General features: G+C 47.3%; 1 protein-coding gene across 1 annotated transcript in view; it reads right to left on the minus strand.

The window, feature by feature from the left end:
- Positions 1-7,401: 7,401 nt before the first annotated feature.
- The window catches only part of TMEM53 (transmembrane protein 53), a 5,189-nt gene continuing 594 nt past the window's right edge, over positions 7,402-11,996 (minus strand). Inside the window, exons 2-4 of the mRNA XM_078867874.1 lie at positions 9,925-10,031; positions 9,201-9,572; positions 7,402-8,798 (exon numbers count right to left, since the gene is read on the minus strand). Of these exons, the coding sequence (XP_078724000.1) occupies positions 8,361-8,798; positions 9,201-9,572; positions 9,925-10,031 (917 nt within the window). The 3' untranslated portion in view covers positions 7,402-8,360. The remainder of the gene's footprint in view (positions 8,799-9,200; positions 9,573-9,924; positions 10,032-11,996) is intronic.

The raw sequence follows: 11,996 nt of genomic DNA on the forward strand, positions 1-11,996 counted from the left end.
GGATTCCAATCCAGGATCTCGGCAGTGCCAGCTCTCAGTGGTCTGTCATGACCAGCGCGGTGAACCATCAGGCGGCGAGAGGAGCGTCCATGTCCTAGCCCCCCCCCCATCCGCTGCACGTGATGTGTGAAGCGGTCACGGTTTGCACTTGCGGTACAAAAAACAAAGTCCTCTGGCTCTGGGATGGAGGGCGGCAACGTCAGGCCTCAGCGCGATGGCGATTTCCTGTAAATCCTCATCACACAACTCCTCGTGATTCTGATAAAGCCATCGGCTCCGTGGAGCCAAGTGAATGGGATGCGGGGCGCGTTTACGACTTCCCATTGATTCCACTGCATCCCTCCCAGAGCCGCGCAGAGCTGGGACAGAGAGGCAGGGATGTAGGGGCTATGCCCCTCTCGCTATCGTTCAAAGATCGTCTGTAGAAGTGGGGGTCTCCAGGGTCCGTGCGATCTCGAGCCAGCCCAACAAGCTTCTTGAATGGGTGGTTGAAGATGGCCTTAAACTCGGGGATCAAAGATTGCAGTTTGTACTTCCAGAACGTGGGTTTGTGCACACGCGTGTGTATGGAAATACGTGTGCTATCCCGCCCGCATGCACGGGAGTTTCTTTACCCGGGCACTCTGGATTCCTCTCACGTGCCAAAAAACCAGAACGTGGAATTTGGTCAAACGTGCCAAAGCAGCAGGACCGTCCCAAATCATGCCCTGGCACCCAATCAGATTTTCACGGACAAATTCGACGACAAGTTAAAGAGGTGAGCCGAGGGGCCAACACCAGGTAATGCGACCACACCTCACCATCGCTTCCGTCTGACAGTTCCTGCAACAGGTGCTGAGACCGAACCTCCGAGCAGCGGTGTCGTAGCGTGGTTGGTATGGGCCCTCTCCGCACACATGACACCTTGCGCCTTCAATTTGGGCGGCAGGGTGGCGGAGTGGTGACGCTTGTGCCTCACAGTCAGTAGCACCTGGGTTCAACTCCGGGCACACGGGCGCCTTTCTGTGCGGCGTTTATTGATGTTCTCCACATGCTCTGCGTGGGTTGCACCTGGGATCTCCTGGTTGCTTCCACAGCACAACAAGAAAACAACCCACTTGCAATGTAACCGAGATTGTCCAAACATACCAATGATTAAAAAAAATACCCGGACATTACTTGATTTGGATCACGCCCGCTTGCACGAGAAAAAAAAATTACGGCTCATTGAGGCTTTCCTGGGTAAACACGCGTGAATCAAAGATAAATAAATCAACATTGCCGTGTTTGGCCGCTTGGTGATTTTGACCTTTAGGCCTGTGCTTAGCAACCACGACAACTATATACAGTGCGTGTGTATAATGTATATATGTATCACGTGGTCGCCCCCCCCCAACCCCCAACTTGGTGTCTCAGTTCCCTGTCCTCGCATCGTCGGGGGCTCGGCCGAGCGACGTTACCTATCTGAAGCCGCCGGCGCGCCCACGGCCGTCCATGGGGAGTATGCATGTACCATACGTACCGTTGTCTTTCACACCGTACGTAGCCAAGCGTGCTCAGCGGAGGTGCGGGGGAAGGACAACACACGTTACACAAATCACGCTGTGTGAGCCCCCCCCTCCCCCACCGACGTCTTCAAACTAAACCAAAAGTATCGAAGAGCGGGGGCTCCCCCCTCCCCCCAAAGCGCGGGGCCCGGGGAGGTCGACCTCGATTCACCATACCCTGGGGTCCGCTGTGGAGCGTGGCCACCGCTCACCGCACCCCGGCCGAACCCAAGCCGGCAGCGCCACTGCGCCGTTGGCCCTTAATTAAAGTGTCAGCCGCAGACAGTGACGGCCTAACGGGGCCGAGGTTATCTCGGGGGTCGCCCTGGCCGCTCACGGCTGATTTAGGGCCGCGGGAGAGAAACCGCACTGCTCCTCGGCTCATCAGATTCACTTCCGCCGCTGTCGCCGCGTGGCTGAGTTCACCATCGTCTCCTCTCCTCCTCGCCAGGTTCACGACGAATACGACGAGGTTCCCCGCTCCATCAGTGTCAATACCACCTCGTCACGTTCATCACCACGTCATTGTTGTCACCACCACCTCTTCGTGTTCATCGTTAACTCATCACTCACGGTCATCCTCACCTCGTCAGATTCAATATCGACCCATCAGGACCATCGCCACCTGGTCATGTTTCAAGTTTCATTTATTAGGTATAGCCCTGTGAGCCATTCGGCTCTTGAATCGGGTGCAACCGCAACAAACAAAAAAACAAAAACACGAACAAGATAACATCTTAAAGTGACTAAGTGCAAACAGAAAATTCAAGAAAAGACAGCAAAATATTGCAGAAAAATCACCGTACACCAACACTGTGTGCAAAAATCCCAGTGGGATGCAAGTCAAACAACAACAACCACCATGTTAACCAACATCTCATCTCCGTCATCGTATCTTCATTACCACCACCACCACCATCACCACCTCGTCAGGGTTCTGGCAAGTCCGCCAACTAATGTTCACCTTTCCCGTGTGGCACAAACCACAGTCTCGTTATCACTTGGCTCCACGAGGAGGTGGGGGTCATTGTGCTACACTCGCACACACATCTTTACACACGCATGTTATGAATTCGTTCGTGGTAGAAAACACGTCGCGTTTGGAATCATACAACAGTACCATAATTCGATGTTTTTGTTTTATATCGCAGTGACTCAATTTGTCCCCTAAATCAGCCCAGCAATCTGTTACGGGGTCAAGGCGTCGTGCCCCCCCCCCCCCCCCTTGCTGAGCTCGGTGTCACATCATTGATCAGTCCTCGCGAGTAATCTCTGTGCAATGTGCAGACAGACCGGGCGGCTGCGGCGATCTCTGTGGCCTGCCGTGTCGGGTCGAGATCCGTTCGAACCACGGGCATCACCGCCGACAGCCGATCATGGAGAGACCGCGGCCGCAATGTCCGGAGACGAAAATACGTCGGGAGAAGCATCATGCTTGGTGTGATCCTTCACCCATAATAGTTTTGATCTTCAGTCTAAAATCACAGCCGCCGCGGGGAATGTTTTTTTTTGTATTTCCTCTCCGGATTGACGTCGTCGTGCTAGCGTCATAAATTCAACGCTCGGATAGTGAGCGAGTGGGGGGTGGTGGTGACGTCAGCCAATTAGTGAAAGTGGTGGAGCGACGGTCATGGGCCGCTTGATGAGAGAGACCCATTCTGTCATAAGGTGGCCGTGTCAAAGCTTGCGGGCTCTGGGTACGCTACACAATGGATGGCTTCTCTGCAGCATCCTTCACGTGTGGGCAGACTCATCAAAGAGCCATTTGGCAAATGAAATCCAGCGAAAAAAATAAGCCAGGCTGAAACTAATTTGGTTTAAAAAATGTATTTAAAGTGATTTAAATTTGCCAGTTTTTCTGATTCGATAGCATAACAACCAAGGTCCCTCAACTGTAGATTTTAAGCTTTCGTGATTTTTTATTCTATTTTACTTTTATTAATTTGAATGTTTTACCTACGTGACTTTACGGAAAAAACCTAAGAATATGAGTCCCTCAACTGCTTCCTGTATTTACATGACTTACTGGAACCAACACAGTTTCAGCAGTCACTGATCTCAAATGTGCAACTTGGAGCACAAGGTGTCAACAGTTTATGTAAATATGAAGGTCCAGAATCACGAAGGGCCTCCATAAGTGTCAGAAATGTATAATAATCGCGTCTCAATTAAACGGGATGCCAGTGCAGTGATTTAAGATCCGCGGTAATGTGTTGTGAGCACCGTGTGCTGAGTGATCACTCTGCTTGCTGTGTTTTGACCCAGTGACTTTAGAATCAGGATGTCCAGCGAACAAAGCCTTCCGTACATCTCAACCGAGAAAAAACTAAAAAGGATGAGCCGACATCTCAGAATATCAGCTAGAATAGACCACAATTTGGCACTGTTCTTCAAATTATACATTTATTTGACATATAACAGAGCTAATGTGGGTCAATGAACACAGTTCTGAATTCAGTGTCATTTTCGAGTTGTTCGCAGTGCTTGATGGAGTCAGTAAGATTACCTTCAAAGGAGATTTCATTTTCGAGGGATTTGGATAAACTGTGTCTGAATCCCACTAAGTCTTATTAGCATTTATTTTTGGATAATTTACAGCCGCCCATGAATAACTTTCACTCGAGCATTGCGATATGGTAGATACCGCCAACTCCAATTTAATAAAAGAAAAACGTACATTTGAGTAGATAATCTGCATAACAGTGGAATTCAAAGTGATACGTGTTGTAAATTGATCCAAGGGGAAGCGTATGGGCACTGAAGAGCTGCAACCAACGAGTAAGTCGCGTCTCAGATGAACTGACCCAAAAAGACATCGGCGTTGGTGTACTAAATAAGAATAAAACCACTCTGCAGTGATGCCTGTGCAGTCTAATTAGATCCCATAGCTCACGATATCAAACGCAGCAGACAGATCAAGAAACGATGAAATGGACTATTATTCATTACCAGCAAAAGCCGGAGATCATTACCCGACTCTGAATCAGGCAGCCTCAGGACTGTGACCTGGGTGACAGCCAGGCAGAAACCATCCTCATAACCCATTTCAACAAAAGTGATCGTGAAAATAAGTTGCCATAACTTTTTCAATCAATTTCGCAAGAACATTCAAATGAGGGGGGGGAAAGGCTTAGAATATCCATTATCATGTGCGGAACATGATACATTCCTTCACAAGTGGTTTCACTTCAACCAATTGTAAGGCAAAAGGGAACCCTTCCAGATTAAAGAGTAAAACAATCTGAATTAAATATAACTCAAACAGGAAGGCATTCCCTGATACGCTAGGTAGGCCAATAATTCAATTATGAATGTTCAGATAAAGGTTTGTCATCACAGCCTTAATCTCTAGAATTAATCTCTGCATTTGTCGTAATGTAAAATTACTTAAAACTAGTGCTCTCATAAATTTAAATATCACAGTCTGGAGAAGAATGAACATCAGCGACACTTGCATCAAAGTGCAGCTGGGCTCCAATTCGGTAAATTTATTTTTATCAGTGATACATTTCTAACCTTTCTCACATCTATCAGCTTTGATGTACCCACGCAGGTCATGCAGTTTGTCTGTCTGCTGTCGAGTCAAGGCCGCGTGCGCTCGCTCACCGGCTCGTCGGTCCACACCGTAATTTAGTTCGAGCACGATCCCCTCTCGAGAAAAGATACATTATCTCTAGATTTGAAGCTTTCGTGACTGCAAGGATTCATGTTCTTAGGTTTTTTCGGTAAAGTCACGTAAGTAAAACATTAAAATTAATAAAAGTAAAATAAAATAAAAATCACGACGTTTCGGAGGCAACACAAGCTTCCGTCTTCAGGTGGAACCGTCACAGCCACGACAGCTGTATCAAGTAAATGAGAGATTACAAGAGCTACCACTCCGTATATATAATGGTTGGAGAGGGGAAGGGCCGAGTACGGCACACTTTTTACCATATTAATAAAAAGTGTGCCGTACTTGGCCCTTCCCCTCTCCAACCATTATATATACGGAGTGGTAGCTCTTGTAATCTATCATTTACTTGATACAGCTGTCGTGGCTGTGACGGTTCCACCTGAAGACGGAAGCTTGTGTTGCCTCCGAAACCTCGTGATTTTTATTTTATTTTACTTTTATTAATTTTAATGTTTTACCTACGTGACTTTACCGAAAAAACCTAAGAATATGAATATACATTCTCTCCCCGTTAGGTTTTCGTGAGCCATTGGACTCATTGCCCGGACAGTGTGAACGCACGTGATTCTCAACCGTAACTCATTATTATTAATATACGTCTTACCGACATTTCACGTTTAATTTGAAAATGTACATTGTCTGTTTTTTTTTTGTACCTGTTTCATACGAGCATCTCTTACCTGGAAATTAAATTGAATGAATATATACAGCAGACGATTAACTCGATTATAGCTGTAACGCAAGAGCGTCTTCCCTAACACCGCCAACAAGAGGAAACTGCAATGGTATGGCCGTGTCATCATCATCAGCAGCAGCAGCGGGAGCAGCCTCCAGGAAACGGAACTTCATTCAGGGGAGCGATCGCCGCATGAAAGAAACAGAGCAAGACCAAAGAAGGCCTGGTTCGGAAAACGTCGAGCAGTGAACCGGAGCAACGCCACCCAACCTGTTGCTCCACAGGTCACAAGACCAAGGGTGGCACAGTCGAGTTTTTTACAATCGGGTTTAATTGTCTTTTTGTTGGGCCATGCGTGTAATGGCCCAACTCCATGACCAGCTTTAATCAGCAAATCAAATCAAATGTCAATGGTATGCTTTGGCAGTGATGCACACGCATGCATAAAGAACTCACCACACATATGTTGCTCACGCCGCATAAGAAGAAAAACAACAAATCCGCAAAGATTTCGTGGGTAGAGACCTCAAGGCTCGTGTGTCGTATTTCTGGTCTCTTTCTTTTTGCCTGCAAATTCCTCCTCTCCAAACGTCGGTCAAGTCGATCTCTCTGCCTTCACTCGATACTCTGAAGAAGAGCCATTACGCAAAATCATTACCCTACTATATATTATTGCTGTCTTAAGGCAATGATGTGGTGTACAAAAACTACATCTATTTCAGCAAATGCTCAGTTTCCCGGTGGCCGAGTTGCACCCCGGTTCAGAAAGCCGTGTGCACGCGGCTCCTGCGAGATGAACAGCTTTGGACAGGATTCGCACGTGCACAGGGGAGAATCAGCGCACCCAGCGAACTGAATAAGTCGGTACACGTGCACTCATTGTCTAGTGCAGTGTATCGTGCTCGGTAACATCAATACACTTGTGGGTGGCAAGGCAATGCAGGTGCTGACAGGTTCCCCCCCACCCCCCATCTGTATTGCCATGTCTGATGTTTTCATTGTCCTATTTTCAAAAGTCCTACATCCCTGTTTGTGTACCTGTGATGCTACATCCCCGTGTCCCCCATTTTCTTGGTCCCGTGTCCCCAAATATCCACGCCCATAGTTTCGCATCTTCACGGCATGTGCCCGCATGTGCCCATGTCTCTTATGGCCCCAACATTCCCATGTCCCCCAAAGCCCCTTGTCCCCCAACCCCCCATGTTCCCACGTCCTTGCTCCGTGTCCCACAAAGCCACGCACGCCCATTCCCTCCCTCTCGTTTACTCGGTCCGATTGGACACGTGAGTGGCAAAGTCGGTGACTACGCGCGCTCTCCATCAAAAAATGGGTCAACACAGCGGTCGATAACCCATTCCGCCACAGTGGCTCGCGTGTGGCCAGTGGCGCCTTTGTGAACTCTAATAAATGGCGCTTTGCCCCGAATAGGAATTTTAAAAAACTGCGTTGATGCACCGTGCACACATTAGCTGCTCTGCCGTGCCGCCTGCTGGCAAAGCTTGGTGTACAACATTTTACTGCAATGTGGCCACACGGAACCGTGTTCATGGCTTAACATTGACACAAGATATTCCGTTACAAACGCCTTTAGTTAAAAAAAAATACATTTTAGAAATTACGTACGGTGTTTGCTATGCATTATAATTTATTTTTTTATTGGAGTACCATATATACAGAAAATCCGCAATGAAAAGCATGGTCACCGTGAAGGCATGACAGCTGTGATGGGGCCAGGAAAGATAAAGCAATTTTCCTGGGCCAATGTATTTGTCCACATCTCACAGTTATTTTTAGAGCTGAATTTTAAAATCGAACTCAAGATTTGTTTGTCAAAACGTTGCAAAATTTGTAAAATTTACATCAAAAGCAAGCAAAATCACACATCAGACATCAATAACACATCATTGCACAGCAATTATTGTTACACACGAATAGATCCACATTTGCAAAGTGTTACCAGTTATTAAAAATCTAACCTATTATAAAAAAAAAATGCAATTACGCAGCAAACAGTTTAAAACACAACTGTTAGTTTGACAGTACCCAATCAAGTTTTAGGATTTATGTAAAATTATAACTTTTATTAAAATCAATAATTTAATACTCATCAGAACACATTGGGGCATGCCAGCATTTTATTAAATAAGCAAAAACAGTGCAATCACCCATCGGTCGACAATTTATCTACAATTGCAGATGATTTCAGTAGCCAACAATGAGGCAAGGCGTCGGCAGGGAGTCATTGTTGCCTACTTAAGCCTGCTGCGATTACAGATACATTCTGACAGATGTCTACGATCTCCTTGTTCTCGTGTAAATGTCATCAAATAAAATGCTGCCTTGCCACAATTTGCTGTGATGAGTGTTTACAGCCCAGCTACCCGATATGCATGAATATTTAACCGTTTTTCAGGAAACGATCTCAACACTCAGAGAAAAACGCCGACACAAGCTTCTACACCACATTCTCCATCCCAATGGGCTAGGAGAACGAAGGCCTTTCCTCCTTTGCGAGCCAAACGGCCCCTTTCCTCTGCCTGGCACCACCCTCGTCGATGGGATCAGCAGCCTCTTCCCCACGTCCGTCCGAGTCCTCGGCCTTCGTCGAAGCTTCGCTCGCTTCCTCCTCATCCTCTTCCTCCACCATGTCGCCCGGCAGACACTCACGCAAGAACGCCACGCAGCGAGCGGTGTACTCCTCGGGGAACGCGCGGAAGTGCGACACGTGCTTGGACGTTACGAAATCGTGGCAGCGCACACGCACGCCCGTGGTGCGCCGCTCCTCGGCGATTCGGCACACGTCGCGCCACGGCACGATGCTGTCGGCCTGCGAGTACAAGTAGAGCTCCGGCCAGCGCCAGCGGCCACGCGTCAGCACCTTGTAGGTCGACTTGACGAGTCCCAGCGGGATGGCGAAGAACTGCGAGTTAAGAGTGACGGGACCGGAGCGACGTTACGAAATGACAAAACGCCTTGCAATTAATAAATATAAGTATGATCGTTCTGTATGCAATTCTTTCACTAATAGCATTTGTATCTTGTGCTTTCCTATATTTGGTAGCAATCGTTCTTCAAATACGCATGTCCGTGATTGTGCTCCCAGTGCAAGGTTAATGTGTGTCCTGGCAACGTGTGGATATACGAATTGCGCATTCAAGTATTGGCTTGTGATTTTTTTTCATACTTTAAGTAATGTTATGTTACCTTTTATTTTATATTGCTTTCATATTTTAAGTATACAGGAGCACCCCACCGCTAAACGAGCCCCATATTTCGAGGACACCGGCGCACGTCTGTGATGCCCTGCCTCTCCCATCGGCACCTTCAGGAAGAGCACAATGATCGTGTAGAGGAGCAGCGCGAGGAGGCGCATCGCCGTGTTGGTCCTCGTCTTGAGAATGGCGTTGAGCGCACGCGTGAGGCCCCTCACGTGGCGATCGCTGGGCGCGCTATCGAAGACGGCGCCCACCACTTGCACCGTCTGGCCCCGCGCCACTATCTCCTGAGCTAGTCGGCGGTAGAGCATCGCGCCGCCGTTGCTGAACACGTGTATGAGCACGGGCTGCCCCTCCACGCCGTAGTCGGCCAGCAGCTCCAGCAGCTGGCACGCCACCACACGCAGGCGCTCGCCACCCAGCGGGTCGCTCAGGAACACGTCGCGCAGCGCTGCCGTGTAGCGGACCGTGATGCAGCCCTGGCATGCCGCATGAAAAGCATCGTCGGCATTAATCACTTAATGATGCAACAGTTAAATTACCCCCCCCCCCACCACCACCCCCCGGGCATGGTGATCACATGAATTGTCCAATTTGTACTGCAGTGGTTTTTCATTGTCTTCGTCATGTGTGTGGTTTTGTTCATTACATAAGTCACCACTCCCACCTGGATGTATGAGTATAAAGATAATAATTCATTTGTATCGATGGTTCATAGTTACACTTAAAGTTGTTGTGATCACTTTCACCGTCTGGCTTGTGTATGCGTTCAGAGGGCCTGGCCAGGAATCTGCTGGGCTCTGTGATGGTGCCCAGCCACTCTGGACAGACCTGCTGCTGGTAAATGCTGCTGTACTTGGCCAAGTGCTTGTCCCGGCAGCCGGCCCAGCCGAGCAGGAACACCACCGGCTCTTCACTGGGCCCCGTAGACCATCCCGCTGTGTGAGACCAATGTCAAGGCCAAAAGACATTAAACCACGAGATGGACTACTTTAGAAAATTACCTTTCATCCAAATGAGATATATTCCCAGTTAAAAAACATTAAGTTGTAAAAATAATGACTTGCAAACCAGATTGAAGCAGGAATTATATTTCCAGATACTTGTTATGTCGTATTTTCCCACAACTTTATTACAAATGTGTTTTTGGCATCTTGGCGTGAAACAAAATGTCTGCTCTGTACCATCACAGTGCAGTTAATCAACCCCACGTTAAAGGATAGCCCGCAGAAAGATATATCACACAGCCACTTCTGATATCCCGTCAAGTGACATCCGATGCACACTAGGGGGCGCTGCCCTGTATCAAGAAATATTTATTGGATGGCAGTCAAACCAATTTTTTTTTAATTCTCAGAACTGTATTTTTGGCGAATTAAGTAAAATCCCAAATGCAACGTGATATTTTTTTTGCAGTCATTATCATCATAGTGAGACCATCGACTCACTAATCATAGCTGGCTGAAACCCAGATTAAAACAAGCGGTGTTGGCTCACTGCTCTGACCTCTAGGTCACTTGACAAGCTCCAAAGTCCCATATATTGGAAACATTTCAAAACTACACCACATGCCGAGTGAATCGGTGAATCGTCGAATAATACTTCCCGGGCACAAGCGAATGTCCCCCGTGGCATTTAACATCTCGACCACACGACAGATGCCTTCACCTCCTGCCACGAGCACTTGCCACATACACAACCGGGTCAAGCAAATATTCTGACAGCTCACAGTGCACAGCTTGCACAGTGTTGAGGCATTGTTTGGCCCCAGCTCTCCAGTTTGGCTTGCCTACCAGGAGTGTCTGACAAAAGACCTAATGAAGGCAAACAGACTGCAACAAGTGGTTGTTTGCAGTGTTCGTTGAGACATAATTGAATGGAAGCAAAGGCTGACTCTCGGGGGCTGTGCAAATGTGCACTACAATTTGCCTTCGACTGCATTCACCTTTTTTTAAAACGAATTGCTTGCGGATTTCTGAGAAGGATCACACGCTTTTAAATCGCTGACCCTTTATCTACGAAACCCAGGAGGTTCAGATTACCCCGCCGGCACTGCCGAGATCCAAGATACAGACACGAATCTTTGCTGTGATTAAACCAGGGTGTCGAGGGCAAGTGAGTTTATGATCACGGCTTGGTTACTAAACACTGCACACACACGTGTAAAACCCCCCACTAAATTTGGCTTATCCCTGTTGTAAGGATTAAACAATTATAATACTATGTAACATGATTTTTGTTCCTGGGTAATAAGTGTTATTTTCTAATTGCTTATGCCTCAAACGTATAGTAAATAGCTATTATTCCCCTCAAACTTTACTTTTGTGACCAGGACTTTACGTGAAGGAAAGACACAAATGCGCACGTTTTCTCATTGAAAATAGGTACATTTAAAAATATCACTGTACTGGGGAATAATAGCCATTTTCTGTACTTTTGATGCATAAGCAATTAGAAAATAACACTTATTACCCAGGAACAAAAAATAAATTAGTTACAGTGTTATATATAATTGACATGTGATACAACGCTATATGAGACAAAGGGTGTGGATAAAAAAGCATGGTGACCTGAGTTCAGAATTAATTCTATAAAGCCATCTCCCTGGTCTTTCGACACATGGTGATGCACTGCTGGACGTGAGGGTCCTGAATGTAAATGTCCTCATGTTTTGACATGGCAGGCAACAAAATTGGATGTCCCCTGGAAAGCCCACGCCATCACTTTCATCACTTTCAGACATCTCGGATTACCGCTGCCCCATGACCCACCATCATCACGGCGGCGTTCTGCCCCGAGGCAGCTTCGGCTTCAATTCTGGGGCTGTCCATGTAATCAAATCTCATGGTTCGGCGTTGCCATTTTTGCGTGCAACGAATTGCCTTCCTTGCCATTGTCACAGA

Source organism: Lampetra fluviatilis, chromosome 24, assembly GCF_964198595.1.
Source record: "Lampetra fluviatilis chromosome 24, kcLamFluv1.1, whole genome shotgun sequence".
NCBI classification, from domain to species: domain Eukaryota; kingdom Metazoa; phylum Chordata; class Hyperoartia; order Petromyzontiformes; family Petromyzontidae; genus Lampetra; species Lampetra fluviatilis.